At 37.0% G+C, this 24,641-nt stretch overlaps 1 protein-coding gene across 4 annotated transcripts in view; it reads left to right on the top strand.

Moving 5' to 3' along the window:
- Nucleotides 1–24,641, top strand: part of astn1 (astrotactin 1) — a 356,183-nt gene that overhangs the window by 100,274 nt on the left and 231,268 nt on the right. For 2 of the 4 annotated variants that reach the window (XM_073874209.1, XM_073874206.1), the window contains exons 5-7: nt 9,667–9,816; nt 15,482–15,628; nt 19,785–19,952. In XM_073874209.1, the coding sequence (XP_073730310.1) occupies nt 9,667–9,816; nt 15,482–15,628; nt 19,785–19,952 (465 nt within the window). The remainder of the gene's footprint in view (nt 1–9,666; nt 9,817–15,481; nt 15,629–19,784; nt 19,953–24,641) is intronic. The other 2 variants (XM_073874207.1, XM_073874213.1) reach the window with 2 other exon arrangements.

Genomic DNA, 24,641 nt, shown 5'->3' with positions numbered 1-24,641 from the left:
AACTGCAAACATATTTTGTAATTTATCTTTGTAAAAAATATTAAAATTACATTTTTATTTTAAATTTCAGTTTTATCAACAGTACAAACTTAAATTGTTGAGTATAAAGCATTTTTTCAACAGTATCATGAAAATGAAATGAAATCAAATTAGAATAATATACATTTTCAACATATACAACAGTATTAGCAGCGGGACAAAAGTAACAAGTGTTACTTTCGACTCAATAGGATCTCCTCACATTTAAACCCGATTTACTTTTATTTTGAAAAACTCAGAGAGGTCAAACTTCAGGATGTGTTAGAGAACTAAATAACCTGTAGATTGATCAGTAGTTTAACACATGAAACCAGAAACACAACGCGTTATAAGAAAAAAAATACCGCTTTAGGAATTTACTTATCATGGTTGAAAACACCTTTCTGGATGTACACGCGGAAATTGGTGAGTAAATAACGCAATATTTGTCAGGTCAGTCAAGGGTTTGTGTGCCTAAAAGATGCTGTCGTAGTTATGATGCAAATGTTATCAGGCCTCTGAGAAAATCGCTTTGTTACTTTCGTCCCGCGTTACTTTTTCCCCGGTTCTCCCCTACTTGAAGTGTTTGGTGGTGTTGCTGGCCTTTAACCTGATAAGGAACACTGTGCCGTACACGGTACACCCGCTCCCATGCACGTGAGGCTGCACAAACGTCATTGTAACTTTGAAGCATTAAATCTTCAAAATATACGGTCATGCGGCACATCGTTTGAAAGCTTAGACTTTCGGGATTCCATTAAGCGCACACACAAAGCATATTATGATTTATAGCAGTCATAAAACTGTAATCTAGTTGTTAGTTACCTGAACCGGGCAGTGCCGATTTAGGATATTTACTTACCTTCAAAATCTTCCCTTTATCCGCTTCGGTGAAATTGCCCAAAACAAATTGTTTTTAAAAATTCCCAAAAGTCCAAGGAAATGGAATATCCAAGCCTTTTAATCCAAAACGATTTGTTCATCTCACAATCTTGACGTTTCTGACCGAATTACGATAATCGACATTCGTTCGAATCTCACTTTTCATTCACGATTTATAATGAATATATTTGGATGTCACGTTTATTGTGCAACGTCTGAGGAACAAATACGCCCCCTTGTGGAATTTCAGCCGTTCCATAAGAGGCTACAATCTCTTTCTGCCAACTATAAAATAGCAACTTTTTGAATTCCCTCATATTTCCATAGTTTTCATATGAATCTCGCCCTGTTTGTTTGTCACTAAACACGTGCAGACAAATTGAGATTGTCAAAGTTTATTTTCCCATCAATTGTGACAAACCCGACTTTGTTCCCTTTGAAAAATATGTCTCTCTCTTCTCTAATAAACCCCGCGTGACTCCACAGACCACAGAGATCTCCAAGCGCTCTGTTGAATTTGAGGGCTGCTGACGGCTATGTTTAGACTCCCGTTCACGTCGCCCGCGGAGACCGAGTGTGAACGCACACATTCCCTCAGTCACACCTGACTCTCTCACCTCATCTATTTATACCCCTCATTTTCATTAGACAAATTAAAACTGTTGCTTCTGCCATTTGACGTTTTTCAGCCTTCTCCAGATCAATGGTATTGGTGTAAGGGCTTGTTCTTCACCTTTTCGGTGTGAGATCATCGTGGTTCCACAGTTTGATTCCAGGACCTTTCTAATCATTGAGTTCTTGGGCTCTGAATGCAGCACAGAATACCTTTTGTGGAGGCACGTGCACCTGCGCTGCATGCTGAGCACCTGCCGGTGCTCCGTGTTGAATATTTAAAGGAGCTCATCTTTTATTCCCCTCCATAGAGTTTTGCACCTTTGGCCTCCGCCTAATTGCGGAGGCTAAAGCACACAGTGCTCACCCGCTCTGTGAGGTTTACTCCTAATTCCTTTGAAGGTGCTTCTTTTGTTCCCATTTGTTACAAAGACGAAAAGAGACATTGCTGTTCTAGTAAATTTCAAAACAGTGTTTGGACTTGAGTGTTAAATGTCATGACAAAATGTTAATGTTTGGGTGAACTATCATTTTAAAGGTGCAATGTGTAACTTTTAGAGGGATCTCTTGACAGAAATGCAATATAATATACATAACTACATTATCATTGGTGTGTAAAGACCTTAATAATGAACTGTATTGTTTTTAATACCTTACAATGAGCCGTTTTTATCTGCATACATCGTGGGTCCCTTTACATGCAAATGGCCATTATGTTTCTACAGTAGCCCAAAACGGACAGAGCGCATTTCATCACTACATTATCTCAGACTATGACAAAATTTGTCCTGTGGTAGCTACCGTAGCTTCTTATTGCATTTCGAAATTGAGGTTGGTTGAAATTTGCAAAACATACTGTACCTTTAATGCATTCATTAAAAGTGACAGCCGGTGACTTCTTATTCGAGGGCGCATGAGGCGAAGCTCATCAAAACATGTATTTAGCTCGTCATGTTAACCTATGTGCATCATGCCTCATGTCAAAATACTACCCAGTCTCACAAAGTCTCATGATATAGTCACATTCATTTTTTATTATTTTTTCGTGATATTGTCGCGAGTTTCCGTGTTTTTTTGCGATCGTGTGACGGGTTTCTGTTTTGGTGTGATTATCACGTATTGGTTGCTCAACGGCTTTTTCCTGTTTTCAAACTATTGTCGCTTCGGTTTAGGGTTAGATTTGGTGCTTGCATTAGAATGTCACTTTATATATTGGTTTATACTATTTTTTCTGATTTATTTTGTATATGTCGCCTGGCGTTAGGGTTAGAGTTGGGTTTGGGTAGGGATGTCATTTTATGTAAATCTAACCCTAAACCGAAGCAAAAATGGTAAGAAAATAGGACAAAACAGTTGAGTAACCAATACGTGATAATCACACGAAAACAGGAATTCGTTATACAATCAGGAAAAAATGGGCAAATTCGTGATAATATCATGAAAAAAAGAATAAAAAAATTACGTGACTATACAGCGAAATTTCGTGAGACTGGGCTGTCAAAATACGTGCCTGCTGCAGACGCTTCGAAACGGTTTATGATAAAATTGATGCTCGCATTTGCCAGATACTCACTTAAAATCATTTGTCATCAGAGTTTAGTGTTAAAGATCACCAGTTGTCCGATTCACGGTTTTACATTTTCTTTGGTGTGTAAGTGTGTATTAGTGCATGTTAACGATATGCAAAAGGTACAAACCCAAAAGTAAACGATGACGCGAGTTATCGTTTCCAACAGGGACGTGCACAGACATTTTGAGGGGCAGGGGCTCAAGTGAAATAAAGGGCACCTTTCATAATTATGTATTTTTTTTTTAAACAAAAAGTATATTAACACAATTCTGACTTCCTTTTTTAAAAAATATTTAAAAAGTTAATTAATTGTATCTTCCTCAAACTCACGCAATTGTTTAATTTTCAAAAGATGTCTACAAAATAATCAGTTCACACAGACATCATGGTCTCCTTAGTAGTCTATGTTTATAGAGCAGCAAAGGAAGCCATTACACAATGTGCATGTTTTGAAAACATTAAATTACACATTAATTACAAATTTAAAATGCTAATAACAGAGTTGTGACAGCTGAGTTAGCGCTACATGCCAATAAATGCTATATCATATGCTAACGTTTAGCTGATTAGTTGTTAGTTGTTACTCAAAATGTATTTTTGTCTGATAAGGGCTCAAAATATAAGGTCTGTTTACTAATGTGAGCTTCTGGCATGAGCCTCAGAGCAGAGCAATTAGAGCAGAGCTCAACATTATTATTCATGGCCCTTTCAAATAGGGCAAAAATAGACGATTTAATTAAAATGACAAATTCTAGGGTTGTAAATGTAAAAACGTTTTTGGATAATTTTTGCACTTAATAAAGCAACATACCTTCTATGTAATTGTCAAAGAACAATTTACCATATTATGACAACACATCCTATGGCACCTTTAATCTTAGGTTTCATATTTATTAGGTTACACATGTCAGAAACAACAAATATAGATTAGGCCTATTTTATTTGTATTTTATATTTTACTTTTTTGTGATGTCAGTGAAAATTCTGACTGGGCAAGTAAAATACTGAACCATCAGATTTCTTCCCAATCTACTCCAGCACTCCAGTATAACACATTATACTTATTTAACAGCCATTACAAAAAACGCATTCAAAAAAGCTTAGTACTGCAGTTAGCAATTATTTTATTGTTTGTGCTTTATTATTTTATGAGCAGTCTGTTTAAACTATACACTACACTGTTACAAGTTTGTAACTCTTCAGGTTAATATGGGATTGCCGTGGAAAACAATGTCCCTGAATCGTTATGTGTAACAACGTGTCCCATATTTTGTGCATAAAACTGTTAATATAAGAATGCTTTCTTCCTCACACACTTACCGGTAGCCTGCCTGCATAATAATGGACATCGCGTCTCGTTCAGGATGAGATTTGGCGCTTGAAGCGCGAATGATGCAGCGCGAGTGTAGACAAGCCAATCATAAAGCATAGTAAGTTAGAGAGGCGGGACTAAGGAAAGGTAAAGCCAATCATATTAGCGATGTGAATTTTGGAGGCGGGACTCATCTGTTAACCGTTTGTGTGCCACAAATAGCGCTATTTTTCTTTATATAAGAGTTTAAATCTCATTTAAATGATTCCTGAATAAATTCATGTTAAATTAAATAAGCAACAAGTAAAAAACACAAGAAACAGACAGACATCAGTTGTTATATGTATAAAGATCATATTATTGTTTTTTTTAAAAAGCACCCCAGAAAAAAAGGGCACTTTCTCTCCAGGAATAAAAAGGGCAGGTGCTCAAGCCCCCTTTGATGTCTATGTGTGCATGTGCCTGGTTTCCAACATAAATCTCTTTTCTTGGACTACAAGAACACATGGATTGTAGGCAACAGTTTACTTCCTGGGATTGGTGATGTAGACAAGACCGACATTATCATAACTCCCCTCGCTTCAGACTCACAGCCTGTAAGTTAACTCCTGTTAGCATTGCATTGTAAGCGAATCTTTCAAACATGGTAAGGAGCGTCACATATCCAGCTGACATCAGATGTATTCATACCAATCACATCGTACAGATTAGCTGGCCAATCAGGGACGCAAATTGATGCGTTTTGTAAAAAATCAAAGCGTTTCAGGAAGATAGGTTTTTTTTAACCATAAACCTCGCGGACACATTGTATTATACAAAATACACAAAATAACCTTGTTTTTCAGCAATGACATAGGTGCACTTTAAGTTAGTGTCTTGCGAGTATTTTTTGAATGTGCGTGTCTCTTTTATCATAAACCCTTTCGACGCATGTGCAGCAGGCACGTATTTTGACGAACTGCACACACAACACTCCAAACATATATACAGTATTTGAATTTGCACCCCTCAAAAGAGAAGTCACTGGCCACCACTGTTAATAATACATGCATGTTCGCCCATAGAAAAAATCTGTCCTTTTTAAATTAGATTCATTTAGATCATGTAGCCTGGTCTAATATGTTGGCTGCATAACAAAGTGGTCTTTTATAATAAGATACAATGAATTGTATTTTATGCAGCACAGATGTATTGAAGGTCTTATACAGTATTTCTGAAATAAAGTGATCACGTGTCTGATCTGTCTCAGGCACTACATGTTGAATTTTGGGGACCTGAAAGTTTATGTGTAAATCATTTTGACAGTAGCAGATGTGATATGCTTGACGCTTTTCTCACAAAAGATGTTATAAGACGTATTGAGGACAGCCTGTGTGCTACATTTTCACAGTCTGCAGTCTTTCTGTACATTTATGTAATGTAATTTGTAAATCATTTGATTTGTCAATCCATTTCAATCTAATGCAGAGTTTTGTTTGTTTCATAAATGTCTTCCTTTGATAGATATTACTGTAATATATTACTGCTGCTGTCTGCCACCTGTATGTTGCTTTAAACATCATCTATTGTTTCATGACAGTATAGAGTTACATTTGTAAAATAAGTGTCATTCGGGTAATTACATTCAGGCCGCTGATAATTGCTTGAATCCCTGCGACAGCAAAGACGTTTTTAATGTATGGCCGTACTGTGGGGTGGATATGAAGTAACTCGAACATTATTCCTCATCATTGAGAGGCGGTGTAATCCACGGGTGAGTGCGCTCATCTGTTTTTTTCTCGCACACTGCGTAATGAAAGTGTTTGTCTGGCCCGGTGATGGGTAAATTGTTTCTTTTGTGCACGAGGAGAAAGAGCCCAAGGGGGCGTGTACATCAGTCATCTGAGTCGCACTCCTTAGGTCCTGTTCATTACTTAAATTTACTCTCACAGAAAAGATGTGTCCCCATACAGAATAATTACAGGTTTTTGTTTATTCTGTGATTGTTCGATAAGTCGTTGTTGTTCTGGACTGTATACTGCATGTGGGATGTACATTTATAATTATTCAGTTTGTAATGTGTTTTATTTTATTGGACGATTTGAGGAACTGTAGGCTGGAATGTTACTGTAAACCACTATGGTATAATAAGTTATTTATTTTTGACATTTTTATGTTTTGACATGTGTTTTTTGTAACATCATTTCATAAATTTCCCTGTTCATGTCTGTATCTATGTGTGACACTGACTGTTTTCTATATAAACTCATCCTACATATTGTAAAGAACATTCTGTGAAAATATAACCTTTCATATCTCTAATATTGGCTGAGTAAGGTCATGTCAAAGATTGAAATCGATGACTGAAATCAGACATTGATTCTCTTCATTTCATTTCATCATTAGAAGAGACTTCAGCCTAATGTTAACAGACAGGGTCGAATATATTCTGCAAAAGTTAATTTAATAGAAAACAAAGACTTGTGTACAATAAAATAAAATGTTAATCTCTATTTTACAGTAATATTAAAACTGTAATATAACAAACTTTAGACATGTAACTGTTAGTCATGAAACTTTTTTAGAGGTGAGCGGGACACAAACTAAAGCAGGATTAATTGTAACAGGGCTACTCTACATATTTCTACAGGGCCGAGCAATATGGGCTTTTGGTCTTTTCCTCTTACTGTAAGAAGATCTCATGTGAATTTGTGAATAGTTTTGATGTGTATAAGGTGAAGATACCGAAGAATGATTTGGAGGCATAAAAGTAAATTTCTTCATCTTATGATTTTTTTCGATTTCTGAGTTGGGTGTGTAAGTCACCAAGTCTTGTAACCTAAAACATAAAACCATTTTGAAACATGTCAGCAACTACAAGTAACTGATACCTGGGATTGAAATCATTTTTTTACACAGCGGGGTTAGTTGTCACACATTGTTGCAACTATAAGCCTCCAGTATACAATGATAATGAAATGAAAACAATGTAAATACTTTTCATCCAAATTATTACTGTTAATACAATATATGGGGAAATAACTAACAGTTGCATTGATGTAGTACCTGTAAAAAAATACAAGGATGGTTAGATGAAGGATCATAGCTGGGTGAATGTGTGGGAATCTATCTATTATAGGCAGATATATAAACAATATCCACCTTTAGTATATAGACAGAATTTGAATTAATTATTTGTGTTTAAACAAAAATTTCTATCAGTTGTTACAACAAACCTTCTGTTTGTTAAAATGAACCCCACCTATGGGGTAAGTTGTAACATTTGCACTTCTTTCACTTTCGGTGTAATTGCACGATAACGGTAGGTCCCACAAACAAACTTTAAGTGTTGATTTGTAGCAGAGATGTGTATGGTGATTGTGAAAAAAAAGTATTCATCTAACTTAAATATTTTTTGATGAGCCAAAGCCAAGAAGCATTAGGTTGTGTCCCGCTCACCCCAGAAATAGCAATATTACTTATCTCATTAAAATGAATAGTCCAGCTTCTAATGAATCTGTTGTTTAAGGGTTTAGTCAAAAAGATGTTAGATAAACGATTGGTAATTACACAAAACCATTGTTTAAACCATTGCCAGGCTCTTAAAATGGTTTTATTTCACATTTCATGTGTTCAGCAATATTGTTGTATATCTGGGTTTAAATCTGTTCCTTGTTTCTGAACTAAAAGTTTAAAGTCACAATGAAACGGAAATAGATATTGTTTTATTTTCCCTGTCATGACACATGTCCGAGTAAAATGATTTCTGTGAGAATGAGAAAAAAGTAGGGCTGGACTTGAATTTGTCCATGGGTCATTCTTCAATTGCGGTGGCAAATGAGAGGCAGAAATGGTAAAAATGCTTGTTTGTTTTCATTTAATAAAATGTATTGTTATGCATTTAAAATTTATTTAATATGCTACATCCATTAAAATTGAACCTTAATAACATTTTTAATTTATATTTTTTTATCAAACACTGGTGAAACATCCACTTATGTCTGTGGTGTTACCAATATTTAAAGTAAAAACACAGTAACACCACAGAAAATCCAGTCTTTTCTAAAATGGAGACTGTCATCATGATGTTTTCAAGTATAGAGAATATTAATAAGTATGTATTTATCAAACTTTTCATTAAAATATTTAAAATCTGCAAGTTATAAACCTAACAGTACAGACACTAGTAAAGTGCAACACATGAAATTCTCAGAAATGTAGCTAACTTTAAGAAAATTAATAAGAAAGAATGCACTATATATATATATATATATATTATATATATATATATATATATATATATATATATATATATATATATATATGGGTTTAAATAATATATATATGGGTTTAAATCTTTATCTTTAAATAATACAATTTAATAAGATTGTACATGTTAAAAAAATCTAGATTCACAATATAACCACTTCATTTGTGTTTAAAATTGTATATTTTTGCAATTACAATCCATGATACCAGGTATGGCGGGAACATGCACTGTAAAAAAAATTGCTGCCTTAAAATTTTTTGTTAAATCAACTCAAAAAGTCAACTTAATTTTATAAGTTATAACAACTCACCTGTAGTTATAACAACTCATCTCTAGTCAAGATAAATAATAGTAAGTTGAAATGACTTGTAAATCATTTTTTTACAGTGTGCATATTTTGTTACAAATGCAATCTCTCAGTCACAATTAAATATGTTTTTTGAACAAAGAAAAATATTGTTAATAGTGCAGGAATTGTGTTTATCGTGCAGAAAACAAACATGAAAACATTTTATAATTTATTGGTATTTAAAGTTTATTTCAATTGTTGTAAAGTAGAGGGACACCACTTGCCACCACAAATAAAGAATGATGGTGAATTGTTTGGATCGTTGGATCATGTTGCTAATCGCTGCAATCTTTTCCCGGGCCTCGCCCACATGCCATTAATCATGACTGGAAGTAAAGAGAGATTGTTTTGAAAAGAGGAGGAGATTTGTAATTTTGACAAAAAAATTATGAGGGCACATGGATTTTACACAAAATACCACAATATTCTAAAAAGTTTCATTGTGACTTTAATTTTGTTATTTTTTATATTCATTTAGCGACTTAATTATTGTTTAATCAGATGCATTTTATTATTCTATTTACACAACCAGTTTAATTTAATAACGTTACAACTGCTTGTGTTACCTCTTTATGACGGTTTGTCAGGAAGCTTAACAGTGGGCCTGTGAATAATTTTTTCTGTACCTGATTTAACGAATGAGTTGACAGATGGTTTTTGTGTGAATCCTACAGCGGGTTCAGTCTTCCTGAACCCGGATGGAGATTCTGGGACGGAGGCGGACAGCGAGCCGCAGTTGACCTTCTACACTGACCCGAACCGCAGTAGGCGTCGCAGTCGAGGTATGAGAAACGGTAACGTCAACACAGCGTGGGTCTCCGGGGGTAAGGAGGACTTCCACACCATCGCATGATTTCAACATGCACCACCTGACTGTGACCATTTGGTGTTCGTGTCACAACTTTGTTCGGAAGCTGAGCAAAGTGGTAGTTGCGATGTGGCGCTCCTCGCAACTACCTTAACCGGGGCATGTGGATGTGAGATTTACCATTGCCATTGAATGTTCAATTTAACCAATTTATAGCAAGGCATAATGCATTGTGTTGTTTTTGTTTTTTCATTCTCTTTAAAATTGCTCTGAGGGCCCCTGAGCAATTTTTAAGTTTACTGTGAGAGTCTCTTTGTGGACCTCATCTTAAATGAATGACGACTAAATACGAGTTTACAAGTATTTAAGCACTTTAAGCACTCGGCGGCTCTAGCGCTAGACCACTGTTCAACCTTATGCACGGTAAATGCTCGCATTTTAACTGTTAAGAGAGAGCGTTACAAAGTATTTGGACAGTACTGTCAAGCGCTAATGGCTAGAGTCTGTCTGAAACTTCTGTATTGTCCCCGGAGGAGCGCTGAATTGCGTTTTAAGGAGACCGGACTAAATGGAAAGCTCTTGAGGAGCTGCCACGTTTAAGGCACCTACAAGACAATCATTTCTCTTTAATACGTCCTCCATGTAATTACCAAATGTTTAAATTGTGTACTTGTCAAAAACAGAACTAGTCAGCTGTAGAAACAACACCTTTAATTGGACATGGTTAATAATAGACGTGGCTTGTTTTGCATTTTTGTGTCGTATCGCTCTGCGTGAGCTTGTGGTTGAGTGAGAGTTACGTGTTGATTTTGATAGACATGTTTGCGTACGTTTACCTTCAAAATAGCAGGTGTTGGCATGTGTCGTCATGTTTGAGCAATATGAAGACATAGCAATATGTAATTGCTGTTATGGAGCTATTCTATTATTAATTCTGATTGGTTGACAGAAGTTGTTTAATGTTGTTCGTTTCAGGTCTGTTGGCTGCATTACATTTTCATTTTCTTCATTTCTATAATCTAAAAACCTATATTACATATAAAACAGGGATTATAAACAATTTAGTGGTTCAAAAGATTATGCATAAACTAAAGTTGCTTCTGATCAAAAGTTTAGGGTCACTTACTCAGGCTCTGCTTTATTAAAGGGCACCTATTTAATTGCTAAAAAAAGTTATTTTGTGTATTTGGTATAATACAATGTGTTCACGTGGTTTATTGTTAAAACACATTATTTTCCACACAACGTACATTTTTGTAGCTCCAGATATCCATTTCTTCCTTAAACGCATAGATTTTGTACAAAACTGTCCCTGATTGGCCAGCTAATCTGTACCTTGTGATTGGCCTGAATATCTCTGACGTCAGCCGGAAAGGTGACGCTCCTTACCATGTTTGAAAGATTCGGCTGCTAACAGGAGTTAACTTACAGGCTGTGAGTCCGAAGCGGGAGGAATTATAATAATGTCGGTCTTGCCTACGTCAACAATCTCAGGAAGTAAACTGTTGCCTACAATCTGTGTGTTTGTTGTAGTCCAAGAAAAGAGAATTACGTTGGAGACGATAACTCGCGTCATTGTTTACTTTGGGGTTTGTACCTTTTGCATATCGTTAACATGTACTAATACACACTAGTAAATGTAAAATCGTTAATCGGACTATTGGTGCTCTGTAATATTTTACCACTCATAACAGTAAACTCATCTAAACTATGAAATAACACAAATGTAACTATAGGAATTGTGTAATGATAAAAAAAAATCAAATGCTTGTTTTTTTTTTCAATACCGTATTCAACAAGTCCCTATTCTAGATTTCTTTGTTTGTAATAATTTGTCAAAAAGTCACCAATTTCAGTTTTTTTAAGTATACAGTAAAGTTGTAGTTTTGTTAAGAGACAATTTTTTTGTGCAATTTAATTTTTACAATATTTATCATTCATAAAGTCCTAACTCAAATTAATCAAGTTAGTTGATTCAACGTGGTGAAATAAAATTTTGAAATGCAAGTTTTGATCAACTGGTGCAAGTTAATTTGACAAAAAAATAAAAAAGTTTAGGGTCACTTACTTAGGGCCAATCTCATTTCTCTGTCTTACCCCTTCCCATTTGTCTTCGTCTTCCCCTTGCCCTTCGAAACCGAGTAAAGGGGAAAGGGGTAAGATCGTTCGTCTAGAAAATGAGACACCACTTGATTACCGTTTGCATCACCTTCCTTTGCCGGTTACTGGCTGCTACGTAAAAAGGCAAGCGTTGACAAACAAAGAAGATGCCGTCGTCTCAGGTTGTGGTATAGATTGCCTGAGCGGAGCTCAACAAAGAGCGCATAACTTAGCTGCTAGCTAGCACCTTAACTAGCGATTCAAAACAAAAACATTACAATTAAAACCGCTTGAACATTTTATTAAAAGTATCATAAAACATGAGTGTCATAATATAATCTTAAATTAACTGCAGAAAATAACGTTACTTTCATTTGTGCGACTCCTTGACAGTTCGACGTTCATCAATAAAACGTCTTGATGGCGGCTCTCCTGAGATATTCCTACATTAACGTTTACCCCTCTCTTTTAAGTGTGGTCCTTATCACACTTCGTTTTAAGGGCAATGTATCTCTACGCCTTGGCCCTAGCCCTTGATCAAACTGAGAATTGAGACACCACTTTGCCTAACATGAACACGCAAAACCGAGGTGAAGGGGTAAGGGGAAGGGGTAAGAAATGAGATGCACCCTTAGTCTTTTTAAATTTTCTATCACATCATAATAACATTAATCATAATAATATGAATATGAATCATAATATTATCATAATAGTCAACTCATCTAAACAAGTTGTGACAACAAATGTGTTAATCAACTGATGCAAGTAAATTGGACAAATTAATTAAAAAAAAAAAGTTTAGGGTCACTTACTTAGTCTTTTTTAATTTTCTATCACATCATAATAACTTTAATCATAATAATATGAATATGAATCTTAATATTATCATAATAGTCAACTCATTTTAACTATTAAATAACACGATGTAATGTAACTATGGGAATTGTTTTAGCATTAAAATCATACATAAATCAAAAACTTTGCTTTTAAATAAAGTCAAAACATATTGAACATGTCGATCTATTCTGGACTCTTATTAACTGCTTTATTTTCATTATTCTGGCAAAGTCGCTTATTTCAAATGCATTTTTTAAAGTTTTGAGCAATAGTTCAGTTTTGTAATAATAAAAAAAAGTGTTTGCACAATTATATTCTATAAACCATTTACATAATCCAAACTTGAATGAATCAGGTAAGTTGATTCAGCATAATGAAATACTAAGTTAAGTGTTGTATTAACTTAGTAAATTGGACAAGTGGCCAAAATTATTTTTATTCGGTTAACAAAACTAATGTATGCAGTATAAAAGTGTATATTCTGCTAGGCACAAAAAGCAGCCTTATATTCTGATCCAAAATGAATCATTAATAATGGTTTTGGTTTAATGAATCAGTGTGTTGTGATTCACTCTGCAGGCACAATAGTGTTCACCTGCCTGTGTCAAATTGGCGAAAGCAGCTATTCCCAAAACACAAAAAATCAATAGATGAGTGATGAATACTCAATTACGTTTTATGCATCATTCCATCAGATGTGTGCCAATGTTGTTTTTGTTAGTGTTTGCTTATAAGTCAGCGTTTTGTAAGACATCTCAGCCGACATCCATGCTTAAGATGATGTGGTCTGATGTATCTCTGCTTGTAAATTGTCAAATAGGAGTTCCTATTTTTGTATGCAATCCATTGTGACATAACACAGTGTTTATACTCTATGGGAGTCATTTTTCGGGTCAATTTCTGATTTGTTCTGCATATATTATTGCTGATGTATTCATGCCAAGTCCATTGTGACCTTTATCATTAAATAGCGTACATCTAAATTCATTTTATATGTAAATCATTTCTTTTTTTGCCAGACCTATGCATGCTAATAGTCCATGTGAATCAGATATGCTATTGAGTTTTAAATGTCACTCTGGTAAAAAGCAATGATTAGCAAAGTGGAGGGATGTCATGAATATCCGATCATCAGTATTGTTTCCTCATACGTCTGTGAATAGATGTATACAATAAATGTATGTGTGTGTGTTTTTCGGGCTGTTGAAGATGACACATTAAAACATGCTTTTAAAGGGACATTCCACTTTTTTAAAAAAAAATACTCATTTTCCAGCTTCCCTAGCTGGAAAACGAGATAACCAAAAAAAAAAATGGATTTATCTCGTTTTGCAACGAAACTCTTCATATATATATATATATATATATATATTTTTTTTTTTAAATTGGAATGTCCCTTTAAATATGTTGAGCAGTGTTAAAGGCAGAATAGGCAGGAATTATCCAAAAAAACCCTTTTTACAAATTTGTTCAAACTGTCCCCATATATCAATACACAAGTAAAATGTAAGTACTCCGAAAAAGAGAGCACAAAAATCGAGTGTCTGTAGACCCCTCAGCACCGTTCCAAACACAGCTAACTTTTCCATTCACTCCACCCCCTCCCTTCTGGGTTTCTTCTTAAGCCACGCCCCCAAAACACATGAACACGCGAATTACCTCAGACAAGCGGAGAGGAAGGAGCGCGGTGCCTGTAATAACATCAAGTCACAATCACATGTAATAATACACCTAACTTTATCACTAGGAATATAAACAGATGGCTTTTATAAACGGATGGCTTTTAGTACTCACTCAGCCAGTGTTTTGCATGGAAGAGTTTCTGTGATGAAAGCATTGTTGACTCTGACGAGGACTACACTCCGCAGACAATACCGCTACCGCATCATCGACTCGAGGAAAAGCCACGCGATATTTCCTCTCGTTTGATTGCTTCATTTATTCCTTTTTTGCCTTCGCTGACTGGATATGCAGGTACTGTAAGATGTGAATGCAGTTTCTGTGAGTTGTTAGTGCTATTTCTCTGCTGTACTATTGCTCTTTCTATTGCCTCGTGCACGTTCAAATCAATCGGGTGTGCGCATGTCTGGGCAGATCCCATAGCAACGGGTGGAGCCATGGTCGCGAGAGAGAGTGATATTTGAGCAAGCTAATCATATGTTTCGTCCCGGATGGAAATAATTGGCTGTGTTTGACACGGTCGTGGGAGGTCTGCAGACGCTCGAGTTTTGTGCTCTCTTTTTTAGAGTACTTGCATTTTAGTTGTGCATTTGTACACAAAGACAGTCTAGACAAACTTGCAAAAAAGCTCCCCAGATAATTCCCGCCTACCCTGCCCTTAATATTACATTAAAAGTGACACTATTATTTTAATTGATTGACATTTATAGTGTTATAATATTTTTACACAACTAGCAGTCAAAACAACAGGGCACCACTGCACCAAACCAGTTTGTGGATAAAACAACGTTTACTCTATTATTATTTTTTTTTTTGTGCAAAAAATCAGTTGACAAAGTAGCAGCCCCTTCAAACACCAATCCGTTATCTCTTCAGCGCTCTGCTCGTGTCCGAGTCTGGCAGACTGGTTTGATCCAGAGTCCCTTTCATGGACCACCAACCCTGATGTGTGCTGTTTTTGTAACAGCTTCCCCTGAGCACAGAGGTGCACATAAAACTGTGAACTTCACCACCTCACAGCATCACTCTTATTGTTTTCTCTCTCTTTCTCTTTTCTCCCTCAGGTTCTCCACGTAGCCCCATCAACAAAACCACCCTGACTTTGATCAGCGTGGTCAGCTGTGTGATCGGACTCGTCTGCACATCTCACCTCTCCTGCAGCCTCAATGTCCGAGTCATACTTCATGTCCCGGAGCATCTCATTGCGGACGGTAAGAATGGTATTCAAGCATGTAGCCCAACCTTTAATCTAAACCTAATACTGACCTTAAACCTAATCCTGTAGTCTGGGGGGCTGATTAAAATGCTGTTCCGGGACCAACGATGATGTTTTAGACTTTACTTGGTATACTCACATTCACCGTAATCTCATCACCCTTATCGAATGTCACAGTGACTCCGCCTTAATAGTGGAACGCAAACATTTCGGTGGATGAGGAATCAAGCAGAATATAGAGATGCAGAATGAATTGAGCAATAATCTGCATTTTGTTTTATAACGTGCAAACACACAAAATCATTGCTGATTTGTGCACTGCAGTTCTCCGTCTTGCAATCTGGTTCTCCATTCTACGTTGTGAGAATGCAGCGGCCTGTCGTGATCTGTCTTACTTTACTGCAAATGTGCAGCTTCGCTCTACCACTGCGATTCAAGCACCTGACTTTGCTCCTTAAAATGGTAAAAGTTTGCCGCACATTTGATTATAAAGCTCTTTCTCCTCAATTCATCAGCATTTGATGAATTACCGGTGCCAAGATCAATAGAAATATGTAAGCAAACATAAATATAATTCTGTTTACCACCCGCTTTGCCAGTAAAAGCACACCAGTAATTGCACCAAGCAATTGGCACAAGTTATGTGAATAGGAAATCTACTGTATAATGAGCCCAATTTACATAAAAAATCCTGCTGAAAAGAATGATAATGATTTAATTTAAATACTAACAGCATGCTGCAATACTTGCCGTGCTATACTAGCACATTTAGTTCTAGGATACTGAATAGGGTTTTGTAGTGAAATACCACATTCGGAAATGACACAACATCCTCACTATAGTCTTAATCTTTCATACACCTAGAGACACACACTTACAAAGATAGCAACATTGTACACAACAACTAGCCCTATTTCGCAAATAGTTTTTTTTTTTTTTTGTGTTTTGGGCCTAATTTGTGTTGGATGAGCCTGTCATTGAATTTTAATGGTGCACCTGCAGTCTGAGACTGCAATCTCTCTCTCTCTCACTCGCTCGCTCGCACGCACACACACACCACTCGCTCTCTTTGTTTCTTTCAGCTCATTGGTACATTCAAGCATCATTTCTAGACTTTGGGCGATATGATGAATTGTGACTGACTTTTCTCATCTGTCATTTTGTCTGTTTTGTGGAGCTCTGCTTTATGCGGTCTGGTGCTTTAGGGTAGATTAACATTCAAACAGACGTCTAAGTGGGCAAAATCAGAAAAGAGAAGATAGGAACTTTTGAATCGGAAACCTCAGATCAATTTAAGATGTGTCTATAACTGTCTTACAGTATCACGGGATAACATTTAATGTCAAAGCTGATCTGATAAAACGTGATTTTTACAGATTTCTTTTTTCTGTAGCTTGAGAAGAATTGCACTTATTGAAATATTGAACAGTTTTTGGATTGCTAGCTATATTCGGCTCCCATATGAGCTTTAATATGACCTCAAGGTGTACAGTTTACTCTTAAAGGTGCAGTGTGTAAATTTTAGCGGCATCTAGTGGTGAGGTTGCGAATTGCAAACAACGGCTTAATCCACTGCTCACCCCTCGCTTTTGAAACACATAGAGAAGCAACGGTAGCTACCACCGGACAAACATGTCATTGTCGGAGACAACTTAGTAAAAAATGTGTCCTTAAAAGGCCTTCTGTAGAAAAATGGTGGCACAAAATGGCGACTTCCATGTGAGGGGACCCTCAATGTATGTAGATAAAAAGGTCTCGTTCTAAAGTAATAAACACATAACGGTTCATTATGAAAGGTCTTTATACACCCCTGATAATTTTTTTTTGTATATTATTTTGCATTTCTGTCAAGAGATCCTTCTAAAAATTACACACTGCACCTTTAAATGAATTGCATTTTCATATACCTGTTACTGTGATCCTATTGGCTTGTTAAAGATTGCACATTATTATCTTGCTTTTCTGATTGAAACATAATGGTTGTTTTGAAGAGCACTATATGGGTGAATTTGATTGCTGTATATTTTGAACTTTGCATAAAAGCTGGTTTGTGATGTCTCTGGTCTCTTAATGGGTATCTCCAAGAAAAGTGCAGTTCTCAATAAACCCGATCTCAAGTGTCATTAGTCCATAAAACAGCAGTATGCTACAGTACTGTAGGTTTGAACAAGAGATGAGTCATTGTATCTAACTGTGATAATAATTGCACAGTTACAATTCATGGATGTAAAAGCACTTGTACTGTGTTCAAAGTGTTTAACTCCCAAATGACAATGCCAGCTGTCTTGTGACCATTTTGCAGGCAGTTCATAGGAAGCCTTATTTAAATCATCAGTTGTTAGCAGGGACATCAATGTACTGGGCATGTAATGCCCTACTGACAAATATCAATATTAACCATTATAAAAATTCTAATGCAGAAGACCAAGGATCCCTAATGTATAAAGAGGAGGAGCAGGGACCCCCACTACATGTTCAAATTACGCATTTTGAGCCAGCACTATAATACTATGTGTATAGTACCGTATGCAGAGTGCAACCCCACTCTGTAAGTTTTGTGTTCAGGTAGGAACACACAGCTCCGCCCATCTTCTGCCTGTTTCTGCATTCATGGTTCCATCAGCTTAGGGCGTACTCACATTATCCAAACCAATCTAAACAATGCCAAGGCGCGATTGTCCCCTTTCCCTACTCCCCCAGAAGCACGGTCACACGATTGACATCTCTCCTTTCGAATCACGCTCAACCGCGAATGGACCCACACTATGCCTTCCACGCCTGAGCCCAAGTAAAAAATAAAGATGCTTCAGGATGGCATTTGCCCCGTCCATTCCCATGTCTCCACATGACAAGCTCCTGCGCCCAATCTACTGATTTCATCCCAGTTTGCACTACTGCAGCAGTGAATGCTCCCGCAGGAGCCCGTACGCAATGTCCAATAACTCCCGCAGGAGTCACAGCCGCAAAATAACAATAATAATAGCCTAAAAACAATAAGAGGAAGAAGAAGAAAAAATCTGATAATAGTCTACTCACCTTTGGTGGAGGCTCAGGTTTGAGCTCTATTTGAGAACAGCAAGTTTGTTTACCATTAATTATTAAGACTCAATGGGCAGGCAAACTCATGAAATTAAAGTTCTAAACGTAGGTTCGAGGGGAGCCTAAACATTCAATCAATCAGTCATCTGTCAATCATCATAAAGAGCATATACTGTATAAGCATCATTCTCTGCACCTCCGCTCCCAGCTGCAATTTTTCTGTCATCCTCCTCCTCCCCATCTCCTCCTTCACTGCTTTTTTTCTTCTAATGTACAGGTCTTTTAGAGGCCTCAAGTTTGTTTACCAAGACAGAATGGGCAGAAATAACCAAATCTGAAGAATGTTTTTGTTTCACAAAGGTTCTTTGTAAATAAGGTTCTTTAGATTACAATAATTTATAAAGACAGAGCGCAGCGCGTCATAACCTGAAAACCACGCCCACTGGGGGACAATCCATCCGTCTCCATTGACTTTGTATTGCGAGAGGCCGCCTCCTTGTCATTTCTGGCTTATAACAAAAAACTGAATAATGCCTAAAAGCTTCTGTGTGACAGGATGTAGAGCTAACAAGCCAAAAACCCCCAAAATAGCTGTCGACCCCAAAAAACGAGCGTTTAAAGACACAAAAGTGGAAACAGGCAACTTTTCATAGTACTCCAATTAGTAGGACGGCACCCACTAGGGGGAAACGTAGTCGGCGATAAACTTTATTCTCCTTAAAGGCTGGGTTTTACGGCTCGACAGCTTATAAAAACCCATTTCTGGGTTCCCTGGCTTGCTAGCTGTACACATCGCCACACAGCAGCTTTTAGGCATTATTCTGTTTTTTGTTATAAGCCAGAAATGACAAGGAGGCGGACACTCCTAATACAAAGTCAACGGAGACGGTTGGATTGTTTTCCCCCCCGGTGGGCGTGGTTTTCTCTATGAAAGTAATGGTTCTACTACGAACCTTTGTCTAAATTTTTTTTTTCAGGAACCAAACTGTGTGGTATTATAAAATTGAATCATTTCAATTTGTGTGACTTCACTAATGGAGTTCTCAAATATGTTTGATGTATAACACATAGCAGACTTTCCCTCTGATTTTTCCTTATTGTTTCACTGACAGGCTCCAGATTCGTTCTTCTGCAAGGCAGCCAGCTGGACGCATCTGATTGGCTGAATCCAGCTCAGGTGCTTCTGTACTACCAGCAGAACGCCAGCGGACCTTGGGTAAATGATCTGTGTGGCCGTCGCCTTTTGGACCCCTGTGAGCACCAGTGTGACCCAGATACAGGTAAAGTGACACTATAACATGATTTGGTACTTCACAGTGCTTATCAGTGGCGGCTCGTGACTTCTCTTCCGAGGCGCGCAGATTCAAAATAAGTGTTCGGAGTGTCATGTGTGTTGCGTGTGTTTTCAAAATATGTGTTTGTTGCGTCATGTGAACCATGTGCATCACGTGTTTTGTCAAAAGAAGTGCCTGCTGCATACGCGTCAAAACCGTTTGTGATAAAAGAGATGCTCACGTTCACAAAATACACGCAAGATACTCACTTAACAGTAAACTCTGATCACGCATGAGGTTATGCGAGTATCTGGCAAACACGAATGTCTTTTTTGTAAAAAACCCTTTGTATGCGTCTGCAGCAGGCACTTATTTTGAAAAGACACGTGATGTACACAGGATCACTCGACGCGCTGAACACATATTTTGAAATTACGAACCACACACATGACGGGCTACATACATGTTGTGACGAACTTCGCATCGCGCACCCTCGAAAAAAGAGGTCACCGGCCCCCACTGGTGCTTACATACAGTAGACGTTATGCAACAACTGTAAAGAATAAATATGGGTATATTTAGCTTTGTTATGATATAAGTTCATATGTTCCAGTTTTTTATGAACATAGGCGTGTTTATATCTCCACTGCTATTTTCTACCTTGATTTCCCAAGAAAAACTCAAAAACTAACTTCAAGATTATGAGATAAGAAAGAAAAGAGACTGAAAATAATACTGCATTGCCTCTGTGTGTTTGGATACAGTTATTATTTTTGGTTCTGGAAAACTGAAAAATACCCGCTGTTCCAGAATGTGGTTTTGGACGTAATCAGTGCTGTGTTTTCCACACACAGGATTTCTCACAGCTTCAGTCCTATACTAGAAATCAATGAGTGTGCAGATACACTCAGATGAACAGTTAAAATGTCTGTCCATGTTCTGGCCCTCCTTTAGCTTTTCTCCACATATTTTTGATCGCTGTATGGATTGTTTTTTCGGGTCTATGCAGACTCAATCCGAAGCAATATCAGAACCATGTGGCCATGTGCACACCATCTCAGAGGGAGCATCTCACTTTGAGGAAGATTCTTGATATTTTATCTATAAAACATGGAAACTCTCATATTAGTCACCCTCACATTGTTCCAAACTTCCCAGCAAGCAATATCCGTCATGTCACCATCTAGGTTAACTCTAGACCAGATATAGTCTGGCTATGAGTAACCCACCTTACCAAAAATAAACTTGAATTTGGTTGCATGTCGTTTATGCCAAAATTTTGAGATGTTGTTCCATTATGTAAGCACAGTCAACAGTTATTACAAGGTGTTTGGTTTCACTTATTTATTTCATTATTTATTTTTTTTTTTTCTATGGTTATATGTTTATTAACTCTTTCCCAACCAGCGTTTTTTAAAAAGTTGCCAGCCAGCACAAGCATTATTTATGATTCCAGGATTAAAAAAAATATAATCATACAATATATCAAATTAACGAACAGACCCTCCGACAGATTCAGAACGATGATCAAAATATACACAGCGTTTTTATTGTTTTTTGATTAAGTTGGGTAAGAGCGCCACTTAGTGGATAATAGTGGAAATATTAAATTCAATTTTATTTATATAGCGCTATTCACAATTGGTAATTGTTTCAAAGCAGCTTTACATTAATAGAAGCAAGGAGAAACACAGAAAAATCGACAGATAGCACAACATAATACAGATAGCATAAACAGCAGAATAAGCTTCGGTTACGAATCAACATTATAATTGAGCATATTACTAATGTAAAGAATAGAAGAGTGTGCTAAGTTAAGATAATGAATGCTGACTCCCCGGGTTGAAAAACGCCCTAGGACAAAAAAACCCAGACGTTTTTAGCCGGGAGAAAAAAAGTCCTAGGAGGATAAAAACCCTTAGCGTAGGGGCCGTTCACATGTAATGCAAGTTTCACACAGTGATGTGGTTTAAGTCAGCTCGGTTCCAGACGGGCTAACTATTGCGGCATAAGTATATTACCCATAGTTGAGGATTTAGCAAATGTGTGGGCGCAGGGCGAATCTATGTATGGGGCCCCCCCTCTGATCTTTGAAACAGTAACAGAAACTCGTTTGACTAAGGCCAGAAGCCCCACTGTCTTCGTTAATAATAACATACAGTGTCAAACGGTTCTGTATGACATACTATTCTCAAGACCATGGGGAAATGCCAAAATTGCAACCCGACCATACGTGCCAAAGTAAGACTACCATCTACTTATTCAAAGTTTCAAAATATTTCTTAAGAATATTAATAAAGTTTACCATGCTTTGAAGTGTTGAAGATAATAAATATGGATTGACGTACAATCTTGTAATTGGTTGGAAAGTGTTTTCTCTTAAAGGGACACTCCACTTTTTTGAAAATATGCAAATTTTCCAGACCCCCCTAGTTAAATATTAGATTTTTTACCATTTTGAAATCTATTCAGCCGATCTCCGGGTCTGGCTTTACCACTTTTAGCATAGCTTAGCATAATTCATTGAATCTGATTAGACCATTAGCATTGCGCTAAAAATAACCAAAGAGTTTTGATATTTTTCTTATTTAAAACTTGACTATTCTGTAGTTACATTGTGTACCAAGACCGACAGTAAATTAAAAGTTGCAATTTTCTAGGCTGATATGGCAAGGAACTATACTCTCATCCCGGCGTGACAAAGGACTTTGCTGCCGTACCTTGGCTGCAGGAAGTGCAATTATATAACGCAGTGCCCAGAAACAGTCCTCTGCTATTGAAAGTTACCAAGGGGACTATTAGCGTCCCTTTAATTGACGAGATAACTTGTAAGTGGCTGGGAAATTTGCACTGACAGCCGAAATAAAGCCTGAATAATGAAAGGATTTTTTTTCTACATTTTTTTGGCTAAATGTTTACGGACTTTTCACTGACAATGTACGTCAGCATTTTGAGAGGTGAAAGTCTTTCTCTATCTATTTTAGACTGTAAAGCCTAAAAAGACTGTACTCCTAAAAAGAAGCTTCTCTGAAACTGTATTGCACTTGCAGCGATTTAGTAGCGTGGTCATGTGTCAGTGTCACACCGACATTTTTCAGCTGCACTTTGCGGTTAAAATGTTTTATTAATAAAGCACTAATCTCTCATTCCACCCCTCCGCCCAGCTGAATGAATGTCCGTCTCGTCTGCAGAGTAAAATCAATGTGTTTAACCAACTGCAGTTGTAATGTAGCATCTTTAAAAGAGCAGAAGAGAGGAAAAAGCGGCTTAGCTTTGATTCATCTGTCGTTTCATTTGCAAATTTCTCTGAAGGTGTCTCTCTTGAGTGAGTATTAAGTAATGATGCTAAATTGAGTGAGAACATCGAGGACAGGAATGCTTAGCTATAAGTCTTTGCCGTGCTAATATAGCCTGAGTGACCTGGATTCAAGTTTTCTTTTATTTTTAGGCTGGACCATAATTAGAGCTGAGATCAAACACATGTAATTATTTTCTCATCCTCATGTCATTTCATTCCCATAAGCTGTTATTGTTCCATACAACACAGACATTTTTTCAGAGGATTCAGAAGAATATTGGCACGCAAGTCATATGGGCTACTTTCATGGTGCTTTATTGCCTTTTTGGATTTTGAGCGGTGCTGTCACTGTGAGGGTGGTTTTTAGTAGAACTGGTCTTTTTAATCAAGAACCTTTATGATTTTCTGAGCCAAGGAAGCAAACTTTTTTGAAGTGAGTGAGGACACAGGCCTTTATATAGTAACAATATAATGGTGCCCACACACTCAGAAAGAAAGGTACAAAAGTTGTCACTGGGATGATACATTTTGGAAAGGTCATAATACGTACCATTAAGGTACAGATATGCACCTTTGAGATACAAGAATGTGCCTCTAAGGTACCAATGTGTACATTTTAGGAACCAATATGCACCTTTAGGTACAAAAGTTTACCTTTTGGAAAAGGTACCGCCCCAGGCATAATTTTTGTGAGAGTGTAGGTCTTGAAAATGAAATTAAAGGCAGAGTGCACAATGTTTGAAAAACTTGTAGCCAATCAGCAGACCAACATCCTTCCCGGGGTTGCAAATGTGTCGGGTGGGTCTATCAAAAGAAGGTCCAGATTCTATTGGGGTATGGGCCTGTATGTTTAGGTGACTTCAGACATCAGCATTGGCTTTTAAACATTGTGGACTCCGCCTTTAAAATAAAAATAAAATGTTGTCATTATTTTCCCACCCTCATGTTGTTTTATGTTTGAGTTTCTTTATTCTGTTTAACACACAAAAAAAATATATTTTAATAATGATAATGGTAACCACACTGTTGACATACATATTCACTTTCAAAGTATTTGTTTTTCCTACTATGGAAGTCAGTGGGTACCGTCAACTGTGAGCTTATCATCATTTATCAAAATACCTTATTGTGTGTTCAACAGAATAAAAAGTAATGGTGAGATTGTGAGTTGCAACCAACAGCTCCTTTCTCAATTACAAAACGCATAGCTGCCACAGGACAAACATGTCATCATCTGAGACAATGTAGGGATTAAACACGCTCTTGCAATAACGCTATCCAGTTTGTAAATGGATTAAAGGGGGGGGAAGTTAACAGTATCTCATGCATTCTGATGTATTAACACAGTTTAAGAGTTGTTATACTCATGCTAAACAAATGCAAAGTGTCAAATTAAA

This window comes from Misgurnus anguillicaudatus, chromosome 2 (genome assembly GCF_027580225.2).
Source record: "Misgurnus anguillicaudatus chromosome 2, ASM2758022v2, whole genome shotgun sequence".
In the NCBI taxonomy this organism is placed as follows: Eukaryota; Metazoa; Chordata; class Actinopteri; order Cypriniformes; family Cobitidae; genus Misgurnus; species Misgurnus anguillicaudatus.
The sequence above is the reverse complement of the archived record's forward strand: the minus strand, read 5'-3'. Positions and strand labels throughout refer to the sequence as shown.